Consider the following 25,264-nt stretch of genomic DNA (forward strand, 5'->3'; position numbering starts at 1 on the left):
GTGCTACAGTTTCAACTCCCCTTGTATCTGAAAGCAGACATCTCTTTTAAAAGTGTATTTTCAACATGAAAAGAGCAAAGATCACAATTTATCCCACTGGGCAAGGTGTGTGAATTCAAGACCATTTGCATAGCTTCTGGAGGGTGACTTCACCAGTAGAGGAGCGGCTGCAGGGCAGGGCTGTCAGCCCCTGCTCGGCCAGCAGGCACGAAGAGATGCTCCACAAGCACCGTCAGTATCTTTGTCTGGAAAACATCTTCTGGAAGATCTCAGGTTGCAATTATTTCACGAATCACAAGCCATTTTCTCCTTAATCTTGCTAATTTTAATGAAGAAAAACCATTTAGCATTTCCATGTACAAAAGTCCAATAAAACATGATTACTTATTTTTTTTTCCCCCTTTTAAATCAGTGACCAGGTAAAAAGTTTGGCTGAAACTTATCCAACAGCAAAAGTTTCCCAATTTCCACTCATAGAAAGTTGGTTGGGGTTTTGGTTTGTTTTTTTTTTTCCTGCTTTGACTATAGGATAATGACAATCCAGAAATAAATAGCTATAAATACATTCATTGTTCCTAGTCCAAAAATAATCACATGGGGAAGGCAGGAAACTGGAAATTAACCTCTTCCAATCAGTTTCTTTACAGTGAGCCAGGGGCAAGTTAGAGCAGAGTTACTCAGGACAGGGGAGGGGAGGGGAAGGGGAAAAAAAAAACCAAGTGGGATAATAAATTGGTCCAAGTTATTGACATTCATGAAACATACCAGTTAGAGTAATTCTGCAGTTAACTCATCCTTCAAATGACACTACTCAGTGATTTTGTTTTTTATTTTGCTTCAGGAATACATAATGAAAGCAAAGTTTCCTTGGAATCTGGCTGAGGACAGGTGGGTACCCTGGAGACACGGCAAGAACCCCTTCAGTATGCATGTGCGTATATAGAGTTATATACAAGTAATCATGCATCCACACACACATCTGGAGAGCAACACTGCATGTGACGGGCAGCTCCATCATCATTCATCATTGGCAGCACTTGTTCCTCTGACTTGGCCTTGATTACGTAACTGTGGGGAAAGAAAAGGCACAGCTGAGAGTTAACAGGCTCAGGGAGACCCAGAGAGGCAGTCTGCTTTCACTAAGCTCCAAGAAGAACAGGGCAGGGCGGTCAGAACATCACCAGGATGGAGCAGATCACCAAAGCAATGCAAGCCCTGCCAGGGACTCTCTCAGTGTGGGTGTTACCCTCACTGGTGGACAGCAGCTCCAGTCTCTGAGGAGCCTCACGCTCAAGCAGGCCCTTGGGGATCTCACCAGCAGAGCTAAAGTGGTCACAGCAGGGAACAGCAGCACGAGGAGCTGGACACCAGCACCCAAACATCCGCAGCTCTGGGGCCACCTGTTTCCCACAGTGAGGGTTTTAGCACAGCTCAGCGTTGATCCCAGTGTGCAACTGGGTGTCAACAGCTTCACCCTTTGAAGGTGATGGTACACAGCTTCCCTACATCACGTGGCCTAAGGCCACCTTCCACTCTGCTACTGAGTGTGTAGCAAAATGATGCCCACTCTTTTTTCTGATCTGTGCCCAGAAGACTGCCAGCGGGCTCCAGAGCCCAGTGCCAGCACAGGGATGGCAAGAGGTCCCCTGTGCTTCGGGTGTCTCTCCTCGATAGCACCAAGAGCCAGGTTTTGTGGCCAGCACCTCAGGTGCTCTGCCAGCAGACCGAGCACCAGTGCCCGCCTGCAGCGAAGGTCTCTTACGGACCCTGGGAACCGCGGGCCATCGCCAGCTGTTGATCAACACAAGGTTATCCAACAGGAGGGGGTAAGGCTCAGCAGTGCCATCTGGGTACACGTTCGTGTAGATGATTTCTGCCAGCAATTCCCACTGTTGTCCTCTTCCCTCCAGCAGTTGACTTACACAGCTTGATTTGCCTCAGAACCTACAGAGACCTCCTCTAGACGTCAGCAGCCAAAGTGCCTCGAACGGAACCCTTCTTACGCATCTAAACGTAAAATAAAACTGTGAGCTACCACACACAGAACCTGCAGTGATGCTGTTAGTAAGAGAGAAGTAATGACTGACACCAGCAGGACTGCTGCTCCCTGGCCAGGACCTGGCTGAGGTTTTTGGAGAAGGGGCAGACACCGTTTCTGTTTGCAGAGGAAGCCTGGGAACTGCCCAGCAGCTGTGAATGCTGCTCCTGACGTGTCTGACAGCCCATCATGCTCCAGCACAGAGCCACACTGCTCAGACACCCAGTGTGGATTTCCACCCTCACAGAGACATGAGGCAGGGCAGACAGAGTGCTTTGGCAGGGTCAGGTGCTTTTGCCCTCTGCACTGATTAGCTGATGGGTGCTTAATGAAGCAGGGGCTCTCCTCATGTCCAGCAGTCAGAGACACAAACCACCATGTGAAAGAAAAACAAGGAGAAAACAATGGGCTGGGACAGAGAAACTCTGGAAGAACACTGATGAGGAGTCAGACAGTAACACAAAAGTAACAAAATCAGAGAACCTGACTATAAAAAAACCGATTTAAGGTGAAGAACAGGACCAAGAAAAGAAATGTGCACAGAATCCCAAGATTAGTCCAAAGCAGGAAGAGGAAAGGGTGTTAATGAGGAAGGGCACAGCAACAGAAAGCAATGTAAGGAAGTGAAGCCCTGCCAGTGATACTGGGCTTGCTGCTGCAGTTGCTTGAGCAGCACAGAACTGCACGCTGCAGCATGTCAAACACTGCCTGTCTCTGCAGGCTGGGAGCACAAAGAGATTCTCATCATCTCAAGCAGCCTATCACTAAGTGCTCACTGCCCAGAGGTCCTGGCCACTAAACACTTGGGGTTTAGTGACAGTTACTGCGCAGCACACACCAGATGAAGTCGTTGAGCATGAAGCACAAATACAAATGATTTGGGATAAAGTTAGCATTCATGCTATTTGGTGGTGACATTTTTGCACTTCAGCACAAACCCCTTGCAACTGCACAGCTTAGAGGTGCTTGCAGATAGCCCTGTTGCAACAGCTGAGGAAAGCCAAAGTGTTTTACCAGTGGGTGCTCGCTCCTCTCACATTCCACAACACACAGAGAAAAGCTGTGCTGGTGGAACTGATCACACATTTCTCTCCTGAAAAGCAGATTTCTTTTTTTCAACCAGCAATATACTGCAGCTCCTGGTGCTAAGGTCCTACACAGCAAACTGCTTGGGATAAACCATTTGCATTGCTTTGCAAAACAGGAAAACAGTAAACAAGCACACGTGGCACTTGGCAAATGCTACACCCAGAAACATGCCATGGAGGGGTGGTTAAGGTAAAAGCTAAAAAGCAAAGAAAGATACTGAAGAGGGTTTACTTACCAGAGAGGAATGTGAAACAGAACTTTTTCTACAAGGTGACAAACATCCACAGCCCACAGAGACACAAAAGGGCAGCTCTCATGCTCAGAGATGTGCCAAGCCCTGCTCACTCTCTTCAACACACACCTTCTATGTGCTCCTCACCCTGCCACCATCCCTCCTCAGAGGGACTGAGTTTCAGTTTCATTCCAAATACAGAACTCAAAGTGTGCAAGAGAACCCTTCTGATAAACATCAGCTAGAGAGGGAAGTGGCTACCCTTCCTTCTTCACAGACACCTAGGAATGGGGGGGCTCTAGGAACAGGTTCTGGCACAGAGTAAAATAAAAGAAGAAATCCATGAGATCCAAGAAATCCACCTGCCACAATCAGAACTATCCAAAGAGCACAGTGTCTGCAGGAGTGACTCAACTCAGTCTTTCCACAAGCATATTCTGGGAAGTGCCAAAGCAGACAAACCCTTCAGCTTATCTGAAAACAAAATTTGGTTCTACTGGTTCTTCTAGCTCAGAGAATCTACCTAAGAACACACACACAAGAGCAAAGAACTTCCCAATCCAGAAAACATCTCTCCACAGCCCAAAATCGTTCCACAGAGCTTGTGAAGTCCAAACACCACAAGCACAACAAGTGGGGATGGAGGAGCTACACTGAAAGGTGTGCTAGGCAGAAACCACACAAAGCACCTCAGAGCCACACAGGTCTAACACCAAGCAGTCAGACACACGAACCACCAAGTGGAAGATGGTGGAAGATGCCTGGCAGCTGAAACCAGTTAAACCATGTGAAAAAACAACTTAGAGCTGAAGGAAAGTGCCAAGCTGAATGGGTTTGGGACAGGAAGCAATTTGGAAAATGGGAAGGGAATACAATTGCAAATCCAAAGACTATAAAAACCTGAAAACAACATTAGAGTTTAGAAGGACACAGGTCAATGCCAAAGGTGCTGCTCTGGCAAGACACTGAAGGAGAAAGCACCTGCCCAGCTGAGGTGACTGCACCCATCCCTGACACAGGCCAAAGCTTCTTGACTGCTGGAAAGGAAGGAGTTGACACTTGAGGCTGCTACTCACCTCGAGGGAGGAAAGGTAGGGCCTCCCATGGATAAACAAGGCAACAGACAAGGCCCTCAGCCAGACACACCTTGCTCAGGAGAAATTTCTGGGGTGCTGACCATTTATGAGCACAGCTCCAATCTGGCAGGGTGTACACTGAGCCAGCCCTCCTCAGAGCAGTGAGGCTGTGGTCAGGGACTCTCCCCTCGGATCGTGACAGGGCCCAAGGTCGATCCTCTGAAGGCTGAGCCCTCCTTGTTTAGGTGAGTGAAAAGCACATTTTGGGCCATCTTCCCTAACACTTTAGCTTAAGTGAGCTGTACAATATTAACTCTGCCATCCTGCAGCTTCCTAATGTTTGTGGAGAGCTAAACAATTTTTCCTGGAATAAATCTCACTTTTGAGTTTCTGCCTTGTTCTGCTTTGAGCAAATCTGTGACACCAGCCTCTGATGTCCCTCTAGCCTCTTCAAAAGAGCTAAGTGCCCTATGGACCAGCTGCCTTCTAGACACCAAAGACAGAGCAGGCTGTGTGTACTTGGTCCTCACAGCCAGTAAAGCATGAACGCTGGCACCATCTCAAGCCCCTTAATTTTACTGATTTCCTCTTTCAAGTGAAATTCTCACTCTTGCTGTGCTCATCACAATGAGCTGTCATGGGACATATGGAAGCTTGCTGAAGACATGTTTGAAGAAAAAAAAGTAATGAGATCTAATGATGCTTAAAAATGAAACAGAGTAAGACACATGATGGAAAAGCAAGGTGACAGCTCTGAACTCTAACTGACAAGTGGTGAAAAGGCACTGAAAGGGACTTTGTGCTGTGGGTATGGTACCATAAATAGAGGTGGTCAGGGCAGACATTCTGGATCCAGGGACATCAAAAATATTTACCTTACAGCCACTTCCAGCTTGACACAACACAGCAGGCAGAGGTTTGAAGTACTTGGGTCTGCACAGGAGACTCACTAAAGGGGCTGTAACACTGCCCAGCACACATGAGGAGGTGGACACCACACAGCTCACATCAATTCCCAAACAGACACATCCACAGGGAGACAGCACACAAACACCAACAGCAGGAAAGCTCTCTTACTGCTTCCAGCTCCTTCTGGGTTTCATCCTCCATTCTCCTAATGTCTTCCATGGTCAGATCAATCCACTTGTCAATCCAACAGAACAGCTGGCGATGGAAGTTGGTAAATATCCTTTTTTCTTGCTTTAAGATAAACAAACATTAGATAAAAACACCTACACATGCTTCATAACAAAACTAGAACAAACACTAAACACCAGCAGGTTCTACACAGCTTTCAACTGATGAGAAAAAAAGACCCAAACCCAACCAACAGAATCAAAGAACTCTCTTCCTGCCAAGTGCTCCTGCTTACCATCTCAAGTGTTAAACCCACATGAGGCAGACTCTGCTTATACCTTTGGTTTCTAATTGAAAGTTATTCCAGCACCCCCAATGAAACACCATTTCTAGTAGAGCAAGACACAAACCAAATGTACTGATTTGAACAGAAATTGTGGTGACTGTGAGCAAGAGGAAACTCCTGCCACTGCTTCTGCTCAAAGCCCCCCATCGACAGAGAGCCAGCCTGCCCACCTCCAGCCCCACCTCCCCAGCAACACCTCAGCCAGGAGGAGCACTTACCTTCTGTATGAAGTTCTCAACTTTGTTCTGCAACCCCCACCATTTAAATTTGATAGTCACCAACTTGTAAGCACACATTTTAGGACACTCTTCATCAGTTGCCAGCTCTTTCTGTTCAGGGATAAGGGGAAAGAGATTTGGCTTTCTTAAAAACCACCTTTCAGTCTAAGCATTTTATTGGAACTAGCAATTGCATTGTTATAGGAAATGAAATGAATCATTAGAATTATAAAACACTATTCTAAGTATTAGATTTTACTACAATGCTTGGAATTCTAAGTAAAATAGCAAGCCCTGTGCTCTGAATGGGAGCAACAGAGATTAGAGAACAACCAGGTTATATCTGTGAGACCATTTGCCCATGCTGCAGCATATCAAACTGTAAACCCTCAGTCACGAGTTTCATGCTCATGATTGCCACTGTACAACACTTCCTAACCTCAGGAAAGGACAATGAAGCCTGATTACAACAGCTAGCACCTAATTATTTTGTTCTTTGGGGTCTCTTGCACAAAGGCTGTTACAGTCTGAGCTGTACCCAGCTGCTCAGTACAAGGGTGGAAAAGAAAGAGACCATAACTGATTCAGGTGACAGAAAGCACACAATAGCCCCTCAAGGTTTGCTTCTCAATGGCACAGAACCTGAGCTCATTGCCATCCTGCTCTGCCCACACAGCCATGGCCAGGCACTCCCCTCTCCTGCAGATGAGGCCAGAAGGCTTTGCCTTTACCCAGGCAACTTCTAGTGGTGGGGCATAGCTCACATACTCATTTTTGCACAACCAACTGCAGAGCTTCTGACTGCTACTGTGGAAAAAAATAACAGGGGGAGAACATCTTTATCATCATTGGTCTCTTCTGCCAGGCAGCCAGTACCAGAACAAGAGGACACAGTCTCAGGCTGCACCAGGGGAGGTTTAGGTTGGATGTTAGGAAGAAGTTCTACACAGAGAGAGTGATTGCCCATTGGAATGGGCTGCCTGGGGAGGTGGTGGAGTCACCATCATTGGAGGTGTTCAGGAGGAGACTTGATAGGGTGCTTGGTGCCATGGGTTAGTTGTTTAAGTGGGTTGGATTGGTTGATGGGTTGGACACAGTGATCTTGAAGGTCTCTTCCAACCTGGTCCATTCTATATATTCTAGCAACAGGAACAAGTATCTGTAAGAGCAGCTCAAGCTCCACTTGCCTAGAAGCAGCTCAAGAATCCCCCAAAAGAATGAACTGAGTGAAACTCAGGAGACACCCACCCCTCACTCCTGAAATTCCTGGGCTTATAGTTTCATAGTTTCATAGTTTCATTCAGGGTTGGAAGGGACCACAAGGATCATCTAGTTCCAACCCCCCTGCCATGGGCAGGGACACCCCACACTAGATCAGGCTGGACAGAGCCTCATCCAGCCTGGGCTTAAACACCCCCAGGGACGGGGCCTCGACCACCACCCTGGACAACCCATTCCAGGGTCTCACCACTCTTATGGTGAAGAACCTCCTCCTCACATCTAGCCTGAATCTCCCCACCTCCAGCTCCATTCCATTCCCCCTAGTCCTATCACTACCTGAGATCCTGAGAAGTCCTTCCCCAGCCTTCCTGTAGGCCCCCTTCAGATACTGGAAGGCCACAATGAGGTCACCTGGGAGCCTTCTCTTCTGCAGACTGAACAGCCCCAACTCCTTCAGTCTGTCCTCATAGGAGAGGTGCTCCAGCCCTCTGCTCATCCTCCTGGCCCTTCTCTGGACACATTCCAGCACCTCCACATCCCTCTTGCAATAGGGGCTCCAGAACTGGAGGCAGTACTCCAGGTGGGGTCTCACCAGGGCTGAGTAGAGGGGGAGGATCACCTCCCTCGACCTGCTAGCCACACTTCTCCTGATGCAGCTAGAGCTCCTACACCTGAACAATTCTGATGTACTTGTGCCATCACACACAGATTTTCCTACAGGTCAAGCAGTCAAATGTACATAATACAAGGCACTGTCATGGTTCCACTTTATCATCAGGTTACTGCAAGCCTTGTAAAAGAGGAAGCTAAAGTAAGGAAGGGGGGAAAAAAAAGCCCCAACAAACCTCAAAGCAGAAAAGGAAGCTGGCAGAAGCTTCACAAATAAATAAGAATCTGTGTGTTCAGCCTGAACAAGAAGCAATCACTGCAGGAAGTCCACAGATCTTTTTCTTCTTTAGATATGCCACAAATTTCTAAGCAGAGCTGCTTTACAGAACTTTGAAGCTAGATTTCTTTTACCCATGAAAATGGACATCTCCCCTTGGGTCACACAGAGAGCAGAAGCCCTTCTGGGAGCTGCAGCTAACACACACAAGTGTTGGTGAATGATGCATATTTAACACTGAATTTTTGTCACAAAATCACCAAAGAGCACTGAAATAGAAACCAGCTCTCCTCAGAAGACTGATGTCCTGTTCAAAGTGCTGCTGCTGCTGCTTGGTGCTCCCCAACAGCACACATCTGCATCCAGGTGTCAGCAAAAGGCCAGAACTACCTGGAACACACAGATTTAATGCTGCCACTTCCAGCATTCTAAGTTCTCCTCGTTGTTTTACAGCTGTTTTTAAGAAACAAAGCAGCAGCTCCTCACTTTTCCTGGGTCACATAGGCCCAAACAGGCTATTCCTGTCTTAGTCTCCTGCTTCCTTCCTGAGCAGGAAGGAACAGCAACCATCTAGGGCAGGATGTACATTGCAGCAGTTTTCACAAACAAGCCCTGTGGCAGCTCTGCCCTGACAGCAAGAACACTGAGCTCAGGCAGAACCAATATTGCAGTAAAGCAATGACTACATGGCTGCCCTCATGGTCACCTCCAAAGTGCTAAGCTTTCACACTGCAGCCACATAAGAACTGGTAAATGACCACAGAATGTGGAAAACTGATCTCCCAAACCCAACTAGATTACACACAACAGGCCAAAATCTCAAGAAGACAGCAGCTGTGCCTGTGCCTGCACACACAGAGGCACAAATGCCAGCAGGGTGCTTTGTCTTACTGAGGGAAATACTTGGGATGAAATACTGGAGGTTTTCAGGTGCATTTTGTACCCACACAAGTGAAAAAGTGGTGAAAGACTGGAACAGGCTGCCCAGGTAGGTGGTTGGGGCCCCATCCCTGCAGGTAATCAAGGTGAAGGCTCTGGGCAGTTTGACCCAGTTGAGGATGCCCCTGCTGACTGCAGGAAGGGTTGAACTAGAGGACCTTCAGAGGGCCCTTCCAACCAAGACCATTCTATGGCTCTATGAAAATGCCTGGATATCCAAGAGAGAAAGGTGAACACAGGCTGAGGTTTAGCTGCCACTGGCTTCTGCTGATGCTTTGTTAAATCTAAAGAAGATGTCCATGGATGGTTATCTTTTACCCCACTCTAATACAACACAATTATAACCATTTAACTATAAGAAGTTTCCAACACATTTTTCAGCATTTTAAGTCACCTCTAGTGGCCACCAGAGCAGGCTGGAGACTTTCATGGAATTCATCACTGTACATTCAGATGCCAGCATGAAGTAAGGATGAAGCTCTCCAATTTAACTTGCAGAGCTTTGCTTTCAGCAGTGTTTTAACCACTGTACATTCAGATGCCAGCCTTGAGTAAGGATGAAGCTCTCCAATTTAACTTGCAGAGCTTTGCTTTCAGCAGTGTTTTAGCAGACAGCATGTTGGCTTAGTAACTGGATACAGCAAAGAAGAGCATTCCATTTCTGCCCTCTAAGACTAGCACTGCTAGTGCTAGCCTCTAAGGACCTGGGAACTCTTTTTCTGCTGACAGACTTCATGAGGTTGTAACATCAGTTCTTTGTACCTTCCAATTTGGCCCCAAAGGTCCTCTCTTCGTCTTCACTGACTGGAATAGTGCAGGGTCTTCATCAGCTTTGTAGTCCTAGAAAACAAAAACCCCCAGAGAGTCAGAAACAAATGCCAGATTCAATATCCCACTGCATTATGCTTCTTGATCTCCTGAGTGGTCTGGAGCAGGACAGATAGAGGACATTTGTCAGGCTGGCTCAGGTTGGTACCGAACACTCCACCCCTTGCTCTGTACCACCAGCAGCACACACTGACAGCATGCCCAGAATTTCCTTCTGCCATGCAGTGTGTGACATGAGCACTGTCCTGTTGGGGTTTGGTTTAAGCAAGAGGGGACATGAGTCCCAGGAACAGCTGTGCAATTCAGGCCTTGAAGGATTCTCTGTTGATAATATAGCAATGGAGTAGTAGCTGTGGGGAAGTGCTGATTGCTTTGGTGTGCTGAGGTCAAGCTGCCCCTGAGAAGAGGCAAACAAGATAAGGAGGAGGCAAGATCTGGGAAAAAGAGCAATTAGACTCAGTAGAAAAAAATCCAGAGTAGTGAAAACAATGATGTAACCTTTTAGAGAGAAACCAAGAGTATGTGACAAATTAGAATAGAATGAACTATGCATAAGATAAGACTATAAATAATGAAGTGTGGAACAATAAAGTTGGATGATTACTATCACTCATATTGAGTGCTGTCATCCCTGCCTCCGTTCTCATCACTGTCCTAGGGAGTCTGCAAGAGTTTGAGGGGAAGAGAAGGCAATAGTGCAGAAACTAGTGTGCTAACATTTTCCCAGCTGCAATGAATGCCTGCTCCTGAGAAGGCAGAAGAGCAGGAGAAGGAGGCACAACTTGCAGAATTAGAAACAGAGCAATTTCACTCCCAGAGCCAGCACCAGGCTATGGATAGGGCACAGGGGACAGTGAGTGACACTGCTTGGCAACTGACATCACTGCTGACCAAGTCATGCATGGTGGGGAAAAAGCTAACAGAGCTGAAAACGACAGCTGGATTTGTTTCATTTACTGATGAGGAGTATGAAGATGATTATTTGATAAGGATGCTACTTTGGATATAAGGAAAGGATTAAAACCTCTGACCTCAGTCACTGCTAACACATCAGGTTTACACAATGTATGGAAAACATCAACCTGAGAATAAACACCATGACACCCATGCAAGGACAACTTGGGCCTTCCTATACCCAATCCACAAGAGAAGCAGGGCTATGAGCAGCACCATGGAGGGTTTTGCCTTCCTCCACATCCAGTGTTGATCACTGCTGGATAAAGTACACTGACGTGGCCCAGTCTGAAACTGTCAGTGCCAGTAAAACAAAGCCACAGGGGACAGGATGAACCACTCTGCATAAGATTACAAAGGGCATGCATTTTGACTAGGTGGCAGGATGTGTAACCAGACTGTAACTCTGTACCAGCTTACAAGACCTAGGACCAAAAAGGCCAAGTCCCTGTGACTCTACATTTGGCATTACAGAACTGCCATCTCTCTTCACACTCCTGTAGTATGCAGGAACTGGGACAGACAGGGAGAATCAACAACTCTTGAGAAGCTTACACAGGACTCACACACACCAGCCAGAGTGAAACAAGACACCAAAGATGAAGCACTTCACTATAAGCAGCCATAAGGCACTGTCAAAAGTCTGCAATAAAAATGTCTCCAAGCATAGAATCATAGAATTGTCAGGGTTGGAAGGGACCTCAATGATCATCCAGTTCCAATGCCCTGCCATTGGCAGGGAAACCTCACACTACATCAGGTTGCTCAGAGCCACATCCAGCCTGGCCTTAAAAACCTGCAGGGATGGAGGTTTCTCTAAGCATGCTATGAGTATAGAAGTGTAACTGATCTGCTTTCTCTTGCAAGTACCAGCATGTGAAATCTACAGCAAATACTGGATTAAACCCCCAAAACTTCAGAAGCTTGAAGCAAGCAAACTGCAGAAAACAAGGCCTTTTCTCCACCACAAAGAGCACTTCCACATTCCATGCAATGTAGAAGCACAAATGGTCTGTCATGTGAACAAAGTGAAATGAACTTGGTGGTTTCTACATTCGTACTGCAGCCTCCTTCCTGAATGAAAACCAGCAACAAACCACAACAAAAAGGAAGGAAAGCAAGAATAACAAACATCACTGTTCCCAAGTAACAGAGTGGCCATCCAAAGTCCTCCACATATGTAATATCTTAATACTAGAATTCACATTCTCTAACAAACCCTCTGGTGCCTCACACCCTGAGCACTCCTCCATGCATGTATCTGATGGTATGCACCACACAGACACACTGTAGGGTGCAAGTCCTCAAACACAGTGATCAAGACACCTGCTAAGGTGAGGACTGTGCTTACACATGCTGCCTTGGTTTTAGCATTTCAGCTTCCCTCCACCTGCCTGGTTTGCAGGTGGGATTACTGAATGGGGCACCAAAGGGACACCAAGGGTACACAAGGCTGTATCTGTAACCTCACCTCTGTCTGCACAGGGACAGAAGGAAGAAGCAACCCTGCTCTTGCATTTAGGACTCATTTGAAACACCAGGTGGGGGGGGAAAAGATAACATCTTCATGTAAAATACAGGAGTGAAAAATTCCAAGCAAATGGATGAGTCATGGCAAAGCTGTCAGTGCCAAAGACCACGTACAGAAGCTCTGAACCAAGACCTTTCAGGACTCAGTTAACCCAAATCCTGTTAGGGACAGAAAAAAAACCAATCCTGTCTAGGTTAAAGTCTAGATGGACAAGAGAGAATTGCAGGAACTCTTCTCAATCCCTAAACCCTACCAGCATGCAAGGACGAAGACTGGACTGGAGCCAAAGTGCAAATAAACAACAGTTCTTTGCAGAGTTTAAGGAAAATATCTGTGCAGCAAGAGCTTAACTCCTGACAGCAACAAGTCCTTCTTAGGAAGAAAAGCAGGCAGCTGTTGGAACAAATATCACAGCTAAAAACCCCTCTTGAAAGCCAGACAGGCAAAACGTCATCATCATCACAGCAGCAAAACAATACAGAAGAGCTGAAAAGCATTTCACAGGAATACACAAGTATTTCCCAGGCAGTTTCTGCTCCAGATCTCAATATAATATGCATGAATGCAACAAATTGCTATCAAGTATTATTTAGAGAGACTGTAAGGCACAGACAATGAAGCAATAATGGCAACAAACCCAAATCCAGGTGCTCCTTTACAATCCTCATTCTCAGTTATAAGGCCTGTTAGAACAGACACAGTCCTCCTGACAGCTCAGAGTTCACTCTACCAAGGAGCATAAAACTTGGAAGCAGCTATACAGAGCAGAATGGACACTTTCACAACCTGAAAATGACACAAATCTGATATATTATCTCTGAATTCATGACAAAATCTTCCTAAGCTGGGAAGGGCCTTTTTAAAAGGGCTTGTAGCGAAAGGATGAGAGGGAATGGATTGAAGCTGGAAGAGGACAGATTGAGACTGCAGATTAGGAAGAAATTCCTAACAGTGAGGGTGCTAAGACACTGGAACAGGTTGCCCACAGAGGCTGTGGATGCCCCTTCCCTAGGGGTGTTCAAGGCCAGGCTAGATGAGGCTTTGAGCAACCTGGGCTAGAATAAGGTGTCCCTGCCCATGGCAGGGGGGCTGGAACTAGACGAGATCTTTAAGATCCCTTCCAACTTAAACCATTCTATGAATCTATGAACTAGACAAGGGGAAATTGTCTGGCTTTCCAACTCAGTATTCTATTAGGTTTTTTGAACACCACATACTACCAGCATTATCTGGCAGAAACCCCAGCACTGGTTCCAACGAAACACATGACACAAAGCTTGAGGGGTAATGAAGTGGACCTTTCAGATGCCTATCACATGATAGTCTGAAACGGGAGCTCCATGTATCAGAAGAACAGCTCTTTCCCTCAAGACTCTTTTAACACTCTTTTACAAACTACAGAGAGAAAAAACATTTCCTACATTCCTTTGTATATCTTCAATCTGTGGAACAAGAGATAGTGCTGCCTGCACAGCACACAGAAATGCCATCACTTCAAGCACACCCTGAGCAACTTGACTGGTTTCTATAAACTTGTACTTTTACAGCTTTGCTTCCAGCAACATAACAAAGATCCAGAGTGATCTAGAACCAGACATTTCATTCCCTTATTGTCCAAAAGCAGCTATAAACCTGATTCCAATTCCTTTGTTTGCCCTTTCTTACAAACTGTTTCCAAAAACACAGGCTCCTCTGATGTTAACTCAGTGTTCGCTTCTGCTTGCTCTTTAAACAGTCTCACTCTCCTGGGAAGTGATTTTTATACACAAATCACATGAATCTATAGATTGTGTGCTGGAGATGATTAAGAGGGGGCAGGGTTAAATTTATATCTAAAGAAAGCCACAGATATCAGCCAAGTTATTTCCCTCCATGCTTGAGTGAGCATGAGTTAGCATGTGCATGCCATTAGTATCTTAAAGAACTGTACCATATTTATATTTATGCTGATTGCAGTTCTGAAACTCAACTACCTGCTACACTACAATGGGTTGGACAAGGTTCATCCTCTGAAGAAAAGGGTAAATATCAGGAAGAAGTTCTTCATAGAAAGAGTGAATGTGCTGCCCAGGGAGGTGGTGGAGTCACCATCACTGGAGGTGTTTAGGAAGAGACTTGATGGGGTGCTTGGTGCCATGGTTTAGTTGATTAGATGGTGTTGGATGATAGGTTGGACTTGATGATCTCAAAGGCTTCTTCCAACCTTGTTAATTCTATTCTATTCTATTCTAATCCTGACCATATTAAAACTTGAATCAAAACTGGTGGCTCTGGTGAACATAGCTCCACTCTTTCAGTCCTACTGTTACCCTAGATGGTACATCTGAGTTGCTTCTCCAGGCAAAAACAGGACTGAGAAAATAAACGTGCAAAAAACCCTTTCCTTTGGCAACACTTACTAGTCCTTTCCCCCCCTAATAAACACTAATAATATAATCACACCTGCACCTCCAGCCAGCCACTCCCAAAGAACAGAACAGAACCATACAACACTCATGAGTTCAGAAATTACCCAGTGAGAGAGTCAGTGACTGCTCTGGTGTCACTGAACAAAGAACTGTGGGAAAGGAACCTCTGGACAAACAGAATGCTTTCACATGGGACATTCCCTTTCCAAATCCAGCAGCCTTCTCTGAAAGCATAAAGGATGCAGATCAGAGCATCAATGGCATGAGCTGCACGCTACACACCCACATCCCAATGGCAGAGCATTTACTTACTCCTGGTTCTACTTGAGTCCTATCTGCAATGTCAATATGGACGACTTCAACACTCTTCCATGTGTTTGGATCTAAATTGTGCACCTGCAGAAAGAAAAAGGAATTATTTCCATGCTGCTGTGGGGCACCTCTGAAGTATGCAGGATTTCATGAAGGGAGCATTCTCAAAAGCTGTCCTCTCTTTCTCTGTCTTTCTAAAAGGGAATAAGCTACACAGTTCCATTCACTCACTAACCAACTTTAAACCAGCACAAATCCTCCCCTGCTTGTGCATTCAGGAAACCTGAAGTTTAAGCTACATGTACCCTTGTGTCATATTCATCTGCACTAATTAAATCTAGCTCTAATTAGAAACATCACCCATTCAGCAATCTGCATGAGCTTTATGATCTTGAAAGAAGCCACACAAATTCCAAAGTGCAAACATGGCAGGTCTCAATAACCTGACTAAATCCAGCAGGCTGCCTTTGATATGGACCAGATGAAGCCTGTGTGGCATGGAGGTATATAAAGGTCCAAAGATGTCATCAGCTTCACACCTGCAGTCTGGTTGGCACTCCTGAACTTACAACTAGAGCTAGCAGAGCTCTCCAAGAAATAGTCCCCTCCTCCATAGCACATCCAGTGCTACAGCTCACCCAAGCACTGAAAATACTGACAACCACTCCTTTGTGGATGGTTTATAAATTGGTTTGTCTCCTGAAGAGAACTGTACAAAAGATGTCAACTGTCCAGGGAGGAAAAGGAGACTGCTGCCAGCCTGGAGAATCTACAGAAGCAGCTTCAACACACAACTCTACAGAAGTGCACACAGCTGAACACCAGCAGCCTTGTGGAACCTGTTGTGAAACCTGTTTCCAAACCACCTTGGCAGCCCGAGTAGCTCTAGCACATCTAAGGTAAAAGAACATGAAATTAAAAAGACTTCACTGAAAATCTATGTAAATATTTGAGTGAGAAGCAAGCACCTGCATTGACCTCAACATAACAAACAAAAACCCTTTCTTGTGCTCATAACTTGTTAGGTGAGACAGCCTGACCACCTCAGGAGGATCTGAGTAATGCTCCTCTTGTCTTGCACTAATTACTCGCAGGGCCTTGGCTCGGTGCAGTGATTACCCATCATTGCCAGCTCCAGAATGCTTTATCTGGGTGATTCTGTGTTGAAAACATTACTAGTGCTTGGCACCCAAATCCCAACTCACGTTCTCTGCTGTCCCCAAATCTGGTTTATGCCAGGTCTCAATTTTTATGAAGAAGTCATCTTTCATGTATTCATTCTGTAAGGATTGAAACCAAACAGCGTGAGCCTGATTACGCCTCCCTCTGCTCTCAGTTCAGTCACAAGGTATTCACATAAGTCACTCCTGAGCAGCAACATTCTGTTTTGATCACAGCAGACACAGCCCCTTTACCCACATAGGAATGGGTACAGTAAGTTAAGGGGTGTCCAAATCTTACCCATCAGCTACAGCAGCAAACTGCAGCCAATCCTGTTCGAGAAATCCAAACACGCTGCATACAAACAGGAATGATTCTGTCATCTACCACCCTTCCTCCCCTCTTTGCCCCAAGTAACTTCCACATCATTAATGTTGCAGCTCAGACAAAACAACTACAATGCATTTGCTTGTAATTTTTACTAAATGAGACTATTCTGAGGCAGGGTGATAGCTGCAGAACATCAGGTGTTATGGTGTTGCACAGCTATGACCATGGAGGTCCAGCTACCACTACACTGTACACCTCAAGATCAGCACAGAACACTTCTAACTCAGAAGCAAGCACACACCAGCATGCACATGCATCATGATGAGCAAGTGAACAGCTCACAAACTCATTTGTTACTCTGTGCTGTATCCCCCTAGTGACAACTTAAACCAAGTTTGCAAGTGAGCAGATAAAGCAATTTAACGTTAAAGGTCTAAGTTTCCTACAAAGGTTGCCAAAATACACAGGGAAATGAAGCCTTAACCTCCTCTCCCCCCACGTCTCTGAGCTAAAAACCACTGCTGTGATGATCTATTCAGATCCTTGGTGAACCCATTTTAACTGGGGCAGGGTTTCACTTCACAGAAATGGGATTTCAGACACTTAGGTACTGGTTTTATTTTGTTGCTCTTCCTGCCTTTGAGAGCATGGAAAGCTCTAATTTGGTGCTTTGGGGTAGGGTTTTTTGTTTTCCTTTTTTAGCATCATATCTTACCAGGACAGACATTATGCAGCTGTAATGGTAAGTAAAGGCATAAAGATGTAAAAACTGAAAGCATTTCTCTGACAAATTACAGTTCTTTCTAATTATAACCATGTGCAAACAAGTAAAGTAACAAGGAGCTCTCTGCCAGGAGCTCTGGCAAGGCACATCTAAAAGGCTGGAGCTAGCCTGCTAGAGTCAGAGTCAGATCTAGCACCAACCACAGATAAAATACTGCTCAAAAAAAACACACACAGAGTAATTCAAATACTCACTGTCACAACTGGTGGTTGGAGACACAGGCAATGGAGATGAAAAGGAAACACAAAAGTGTTATTAGATACAGCAATATGTGGGAAGGCTGACATACAATGACTGCCTTCAGTGGAAGAAACATCCAAAATCAGTCTGACAGCATTTGTGTGCATCAGGTCAGCAGAGCTCAGCAGGCTCTGATTTCCTGGCCTTAACCCTACAAGCTGGTGTAGGATTCTTCAAACTATTCAACAGAAAGCACAAACCCAATAGAGCCTGCTCTTAGAATCTGGGCAATCACAAGTATTCAAATACAGCAGCCACCTTATTCTAACAGACTTTGAAGAAGTAAATTAAACAGGCTCTGCTCTGGTCCTTAAGGGGTACTCAGATGGCAGAGGAGCCACTAAACTGGTCCACAGAGTCTGCTCTTCAGAAGCAGCTCTCCTTTTCAGAAGAACTGTGACAAACACACCATTTAAAATGTTCTCCACCCAAAGGCACCCTCTTTTCTCCTAACCCACCTCCTCTTGCCTGAGACAGAGAGGGAAACAGACAGCAGGAGACCTACTTGTTCTACAGTAGGGATATGCATTCCAAGCCTTCTCGTGGAACACCAGGGAGCCTTCTGGAGCAATCATCCTTACAAACCCAGGAACTTTACTGGGAAAAAACAAACATCCACAACGTTGTTAAAAGTGCTGCCAGCTGAGATTCCTCACTGCCTTCTTCCACAAGGGGAAAGGCAAATTCTAGCTAAGCACACGAAAGGTTATGATGCACCAGTTACCCACAGTTAAACGTTCAGGAACTCCCACTGGTGGTACTGATCACAAAGTATTAAAGGGAAAAAAATGGGGAAGGTAATCCCAAGGTAACCTGGCTGGTCTGCAGCCAGGACAGAGGGCATTCAGCTGTGCAAAGAATTCATCTCGCCCCAAGCAGAGGAATCACCATCTCTGCTAGCAGTTGTCCTAACTCTATTCCAATACACTGCCCATGGCAGCTGCCAAAAACTCTGCACTTAGGGGAATAAAAGGGGGCAAAGCCTGATACAGGAGAGCCTGGGATTTATCCAGGAGAACACTTGAGGGTGGTGCCCTTAAGCCTGTGACTTTAAAACATGTACACGTGTGCACAAGGGGCAGAGTTCAATCCATCCAAGTGCTCCATCCTCCAGTTTTCTCCCAGGATGGTGAACAAGCTCCTGTCCTTTATTCCTTTACATTCAAGGAAAGAAAAGCCATCTGATGATTCCTTTTTTTTTGCACTGCAGTAGCCTTAGATCCCAACTCACCTGAGAAATCATTTTTTAGAATGAAAATAATTCCTCCAAATCTTCCACAGGGGTCTTACTGCCCACACTTAGTTTCATAGTTTCATAGTTTCATTCAGGGTTGGAAGGGACCGCAAGGATCAGCTAGTTCCAACCCCCCTGCCATGGGCAGGGACACCCCACACTAGACCAGGCTGGACAGAGCCTCATCCAGCCTGCTCTTAAACACCCCCAGGGACGGGGCCTCGACCACCTGCCTGGACAACCCATTCCAGGGCTTCACCACTCTCATGGTGAAGAACCTCCTCCTCACATCTAGCCTGAATCTCCCCACCTCCAGCTTCCTTCTCCTCTTTAGTTTTCAGCTATACACTTCAAGCATTCAAACTGTTCCTACCCAGAGATGTATTTGCCTGTTCACACACCCAACACTTCACATGGCTCTCCATTACACTGCTCCACTTTTTTAACACCTACTGTTTTCCCCCTCACCAGGGCTCACAATTCATCAAACCAGAGTGACAGAAAGCCATGAGTAACACCTCAGAGCACTGAGCAGCGGAAGGCTGCCCTCATTTTCAAGCATTCCTCACTCAGCACCAAGCAAGCACGACCTGTGTTTGTCTCACCTCTTTAAATGATAGATTTTGTGAGTGTATTGTCCCTTCTCACCATCCTTTTCGTATGGCTCGTTCTTCAAGACCTGAATTCCTTCGCCGCCACCTGTTTCATTTTTGCTAGCTTCTGCCACAGAATAAAGCTGCCCAACTTGATACTGAAAAGTTAGGAGAAGGGTTAAAGGTTAGCCAAATCCTTTTTTTTTTTCATGCATTACAAAAATCTAGCTGTTTTCAGTGAAAACAGAGAGATTATCAGGAAAGTAAAATACACCACACAAAAAAATGGTTAGTACAGCTTGACTACCTGCTGGCAAAATTCATCTCTGGTTCACAAGCACCAGGTCTATAATCAGCTTGTTTCACACCAGTGCAACACTTTGGTAAAGCAAAGCAAGAGATTTTGTTCTTAGCTGTACAAAAGCAATGTCATTTTTAGCTCACAGGGTTTGAGATGACTGATTCCCAGCTCTGAGCCTCCCAAATTCATACTTCTAATCAATTCCATACTGCCCCTCATGAGACCCATGAAATGCACACCCCAGGAGAAAGCAAGCCCAACATTTTTGACTCAGAAGAATGCTCAGGCATCCTGTGCTGACTTCCTTTTCAGTGATCTCAGTGCACTTTGATTGCTGGCTGCAGAGCATGCCTACCTTTGCCTTTAGGAAAAGGCTTAGAGTCATTTGATCAGCAGGGAAATCCTCCTGCAGTGCCAGAATTGCACGGCTTTCTTCTCCTGCTTGCAAGACTTGGAGTGGCTCAGACATGACACAAGGTCCTTTGCCTGCAGGTATTTGCCTCCTCTGAAAGCCACCCATCTGCAGGAGGTTCACTCTGCTTGACCAGTGGCTCACACGGTGACTCACCTGGGGCAGTGGTGGCTGCACACATCTGGATCCAGGCTAGCCAGGTTTAAACAAGACACCAACATCTTCCCACCCAATCACCCCAAAACAAACCCAGGTTGGATGAGGACATACCTCTTGCACCGAGCAAGGTAAAACCACTCGGCTGAAAGAAGAAGAAAACAAATTCAGTGAGTTATGAGACTCCACCTGCAGCTAACAGAACATAAACTGCAACAAAGACATTCATAAAGGGACACAATGAGCTTACTGAAGTTGTCTTTGTAGAAATGCTCTGGGACAGTAAGGCAAAACCCAAGCCAAATTCAACAGGTATGTCACAAAAAGGGGGTTAGGAATGTGAGAAGCTGCAAAGCCAGGGTATCTGAGACCTGCCCCCATCCCTGCCATAACTTGCATTTAAACTTTGAGGTGTGAGCTTTCTGCCCCTGTTGCACAGCAAACAGTCCCACCTGCACCACATAAACAAACCCAAAGGCACAGCCCCTCAGAGCCTACAAGTAAGTTTTGGCAATTACAGCAGGGTGAAGAGCAAGCACAGCTCACATCCCCCGGGGAGGTGGCAGAAGAAAGTGCACTTCAGGCACAGTTTAGCTCTAACCCAACGTGCTGGTCAGCTAACAGCAGCACCAGGGGATACAGGGGGTGGTTTCTCACAGCCACAGCAAGCTGCACACAGTATTTTTCAGCTTCACCTTACATAATAAAATGGACAAAGCCAATGCAAATCATTACTGTGGCAAAGAGTTCCACCACAGAACAATGGCATTGTTCTGGAGCAGTTAAGTGATGTCACCTCCTTCACCAACAACCTCAAGGCCATTAAGATTCAATACAGCACAATTATCCTGAGAGTGTGCATACAGACTGAGCCTGTTCACTCTCCTAGACAAGAAGGAAGTTACAGGTATCTGATCCAACTCCTGATAGCCCTGCTGTGCCCACAGTCTGGGAACAGTGAGCTACGGTCTCGCTGCCATGAATACAACTTCAGCAGCTGCAGTGCTCTGCACCCCTCCCCTGCACAACCTGGAGGAGAAAGGAACAATCACACCTGAGGATCAAATCTCAGCCTTGCAATTCTCATGCAACTTCTTCCCCACCCCTTAAGGGATAAAGATTTTGCTATTTCAGTCCACTATGTACCTCACTGAAATAGTTTCATTTAAACTGTGAAAGCTTCATAGAGAACTGAGAAAAACATCAGCAGCCTTAAACGTTGGCAAGTGTCAGGCTGGAAGCAGAGCTGGCATCCAAATGCAGAGCAGCCAAATGGCAGTCAAGGGAAAATTCTCATAAGGAGCTTGATTATAAATTTCATTTAATCTGATCATCAAACTGTTTTTAAGGCTGGGCAGCAAGGCCAATAGGAACAGATGACTCCTGTCTTGGCATTAGCACATGCTGACTCAATACCCAGAGGACACACTTGTGGCTTGCAAGGCAGTACAGGAGGTTTTGGGGCAACTTCAGCTTTAGTCTTTAACAGGGTAACACATAAAATAGGAGCATAATCAAACACAGCAAAGGCACAGGCATGAGGAAAGGTGAGGAATTAGAGGAAGCAGTGTAAGGGGTTTTTAAACTTAGGAGTGATGACAGCAGGCAAACAATGCAATAATTTAGAAGTACTGAGTAGCAAAATCTGTTGAGAACTCATAAATAACTACACAGTCCACCATGACCTTGTGGGAGAGGCAAGAACACAAACAGCTTTTCCCATGAGGACCAGTGCAGCTCCAACTGGAAGAGCAACAGACACTTGGTTCTGAATGCCATGCTGCCAGACACAGCACTGGTACCTCAGCCCTGTGGGTTTGTAACTACTCTCTGAAGTTTAGATAAGTCTTTTAATCTTGCTGTTTGGAACCTAACAACCACATTTGCTGCTACCTATTGTTTTGAACGTACACCTCATGCTTACTGCCACAGCTGTGGTTACCTAGTACTAGACAATGAAGTAATTTAAAGCCAAAGGAGTGGGAGGGAGGAACAAACCAGCTAGGGGGTTGCTAGCTAAAGACCTTAGAGGAAAAGAGCTACCCAACTCCAGGGAGCTCCTGACACTACCGGAACAGGTAACTGTACAGTGATGGAAGACACTGCCCCTGCTCCAGGCCTATTACCTGGTACAGAGCAGCACAGGGCCCCGATTCAAACCCATCCGAGACACTGTGCTGCCTGTAACGCCTGCCACCTCTGCGGGGGCACAGCGACATCGCCGCCTAGGGAGAATATCAGCCCCAAGGGAATGAGTTTGGGGAACTCATGATGAGGGACAAGACTCCCTTGCTCGGGGCTGGGACTGCTAGTCAGGACCGTCTCGACTGCGAGAGCACACCCAGGGTGCGCGAAGTCGATGGCATCCTGGCCTTGTGCCAAGCAGCAGTTTAAGGCCGAAGCACGGGCCACGGGCGTACGGAAACGGCAGAGCAGCATAAAGCAAACCTCCATCCCAGCCGAGCCCCGCGACGCGGAGGCAGCAGCAACGCCCTGGGCCGGATGGGCGCGGTGTCCCGGGGAGCGCCTACCACCCCCACGGGGCCACCAGCCCCGCGATCTTTTCAGACCCCACCGCACGAAGGGAGAGGCGGCGCGGGTCGGCCGAGGCGGGCGGTGCCGGCCTCGCGCAGCGGAACGAGAGGCCCAGCCGCGCGAGGGCGGAGCGGGTCCCGCCCCACGTAGCGGCACCGGTGCGGCCGGGCCGGGAGGCTCACGGCGGTCTGGTGCGGCGCGGCGCTGCGCGGTACCTAACCCCACGTTCCCCCCACCGCCGGCCCCCCACTCACAATTCCTTGATCAGCACCATCGTCCCCGCCAGGCCCGCACTGCGCACGCGCGCCCGCCCATGCTGCACTGCGCGCTTCCGGGGCAGTCTCCTCCCCCGAGGACCACCGCGCCCAATCCCGCTGCGCCGTGCGTCCGCTCCTCGCCTAGGCCCACCCTTGGCCCACCCTGCGCATGCCCTGGCTGCCACCCATCCGAGGGCGCCTCACTTACAGGCAGCCAATCAGGCTACGCTACCAGCACGGCTCCATTCCGGTGCCGCCTTCGCCTCGCGTACCGGCATAGCGTCATCACCGCGTGGTGACGTCATCACTCGGCGCCCCACGCGACGGGGCGGAGCCGGGGACTTACGCGGAGCCCCGCCCCTCGCGGTGTCCGTGGTTGGGTCCTCGCTGACTGCGCTGTGCTGCCCGCCTACGGGCGGGAGCGGCTCACCACCGCTGCTCATGCCTCCTCGTAAATGCCCTGCAGCCCCAGGAATACGAAGCCGGTAATGAAACTCCTGGTCTGGCCCTGCTGAAGGAGCTCGGCGCTGCACAGCAGCGAGAGGGAGCGTTTAGGATCCTCCCACGGCGCTGAAACCCTCCCCTGCCCTCAATGCTGTGTGAGCGCCTTAGAGAGAGAAACGGGAGCTCCAGTGTTTGTGAATTTAACTTTCCCCCTGCGGAAACTCCGCGGAGAAGGGGATCACCGTTCCACCTCGCCCCGTCCACCCTTCCCTCAAGCCGGACGTCCCCGTCACACACGGTCCCATATGGATCTCTCCCCTTCTTAACGCGGTGACACCCCTCCCACAGAACTCGCTGGTGCTCTTCCCGGCTTGTTGCTGGTGGTTGGTTGTGTTGTTGTTAGTGTTGTTGTTTGGTTTGGTTTGTGTGGGTTTTTTTTTGGGGGGGGAGGGAGCGAACTAAAATTTCCTTGTGCAACACGTTTAGAGCAAAATCATTTTCTCCGAGCCTGCTGCTCCGTCCCCACTGCACTGCCCCTGTTTTGCCACCCACATGGAAGCGCCACAAATCGTTAGAAGAAGGCTGCGAGTGCCCCCAAGAGAAGGGTTGCCGTAGCCTCGATGCAGTGCAACACACGGAGATCACCGTGCCCGTGCTGCCCTCTTGCGAGGGGACTCTTCAGTCCTTTAACACACGCACAGATAACAAAGACAGAAGAAATTAATCAACAAACTGACAAACACAACACAGAACAAGGCTCGGCTGTCACTGGGTTCAGATCCACCTTGCCCCCTCCGGCCCCACATGGTGACATTCGACGATCAGCTTTCGTTAGGAACACAAACATTAAGTAAACCTGCAAGTCTTGGACCTTGGAGGCACTGAAAGAAGTTTGACACCAGCCCCAAAAGCAAAATGCCCAGTGAGGCTCTTTGAGCCCTGGAGAGACCCCAAAACACTAGGCCCTGAGAACAGAAATTGCCTTTGCTGGTGCCAAGCCCCTCTTCATTGAGTAGCTGGCACAACCCACCCATGACTGCTTGTGGTAGGAGATAGGTTTTCTCCTGAGGTACTTAGTGTGGCTACCACTGCCCTACTGCTGACAAAAGGAAGGGGCCATTCGACATGGGCATGTGTCAGCTCTCAGCCCTTAGGAAGCTTAACTGCACAACTGAACTCCTGGGTAACTCTGCACTTTAATTCTGTGGGGTAATTGCTGGTGTCCCAAAGTGGCTAAACCAGATTTGGGCTGTGGGCTCCTGCTTGAGCATCAGTCTCAGCACACTCATGTTCCTGAATTGCATCCTTTTCCTGACTCTACTTCCATGCCCACCCTTTCCTGTAAGAAGCCATCTTCCCCAAGTTCTGTTTGCCCCCAGACCAGTTACACCAGCTCCACTGAAGGAGAGCAGAAATTCACAGACAGGAAAATTCAACGTTGCCAAACGACCCTCCCACAGAAAAATGGCTTTAAAGAAAGTCCTCAATAGGCTCTGTCCATAAAAACATATTTTCATTCAAGTCTCTTGCCCCCATGAAAGACGGATGCTATGGAAACTGCTGCTCAGACTCATGCCTGCACTGGCTTAGTCTATGAGGCAAAGAAATGCCAAGGGGCTGTGCCAGGGCACAGTGGTGGGGCTTTAAGTGTCTGTTTCCCAA

At 47.4% G+C, this 25,264-nt stretch overlaps 1 protein-coding gene across 1 annotated transcript; it reads right to left on the reverse strand.

Annotated features, from left to right (window-relative positions):
• Positions 1-302: 302 nt before the first annotated feature.
• Positions 303-23,234, reverse strand: PITPNB (phosphatidylinositol transfer protein beta). Its single transcript, XM_068161729.1, has 11 exons — positions 23,156-23,234; positions 20,481-20,511; positions 19,510-19,655; positions 18,176-18,267; positions 17,625-17,632; positions 16,361-16,435; positions 15,156-15,239; positions 9,885-9,962; positions 6,077-6,187; positions 5,513-5,635; positions 303-1,068 (listed from the first exon to the last, which is right to left on the reverse strand). Exons 1-11 carry the CDS (start codon positions 23,173-23,175, stop codon positions 1,018-1,020), a joined length of 819 nt encoding a protein of 272 aa, XP_068017830.1. The 5' UTR covers positions 23,176-23,234; the 3' UTR covers positions 303-1,017.
• Between the last annotated feature and the right edge of the window lie 2,030 nt (positions 23,235-25,264).

This window comes from Melanerpes formicivorus, unplaced genomic scaffold, assembly GCF_026170545.1.
Source record: "Melanerpes formicivorus ecotype bairdi unplaced genomic scaffold, bMelFor1.0.p_v2 SCAF_60, whole genome shotgun sequence".
NCBI classification, from domain to species: Eukaryota; Metazoa; Chordata; class Aves; order Piciformes; family Picidae; genus Melanerpes; species Melanerpes formicivorus.

Bases quoted from the DNA above. Each gene is read 5' to 3' on its own strand.
- PITPNB (XM_068161729.1), bottom strand. From the start codon at position 23,175: ATGGTGCTGATCAAGGAATT. The intron at 18,268-19,509 runs GTGAGACAAACA...GTTTTTTCCCAG, and splicing joins AAAATCTATCATTTAAAGAG to TAAAGTTCCTGGGTTTGTAA. The intron at 1,069-5,512 runs GTAAGAGAGCTT...CTTTCCCCACAG, and splicing joins CCCAGAAGGAGCTGGAAGCA to TTACGTAATCAAGGCCAAGT.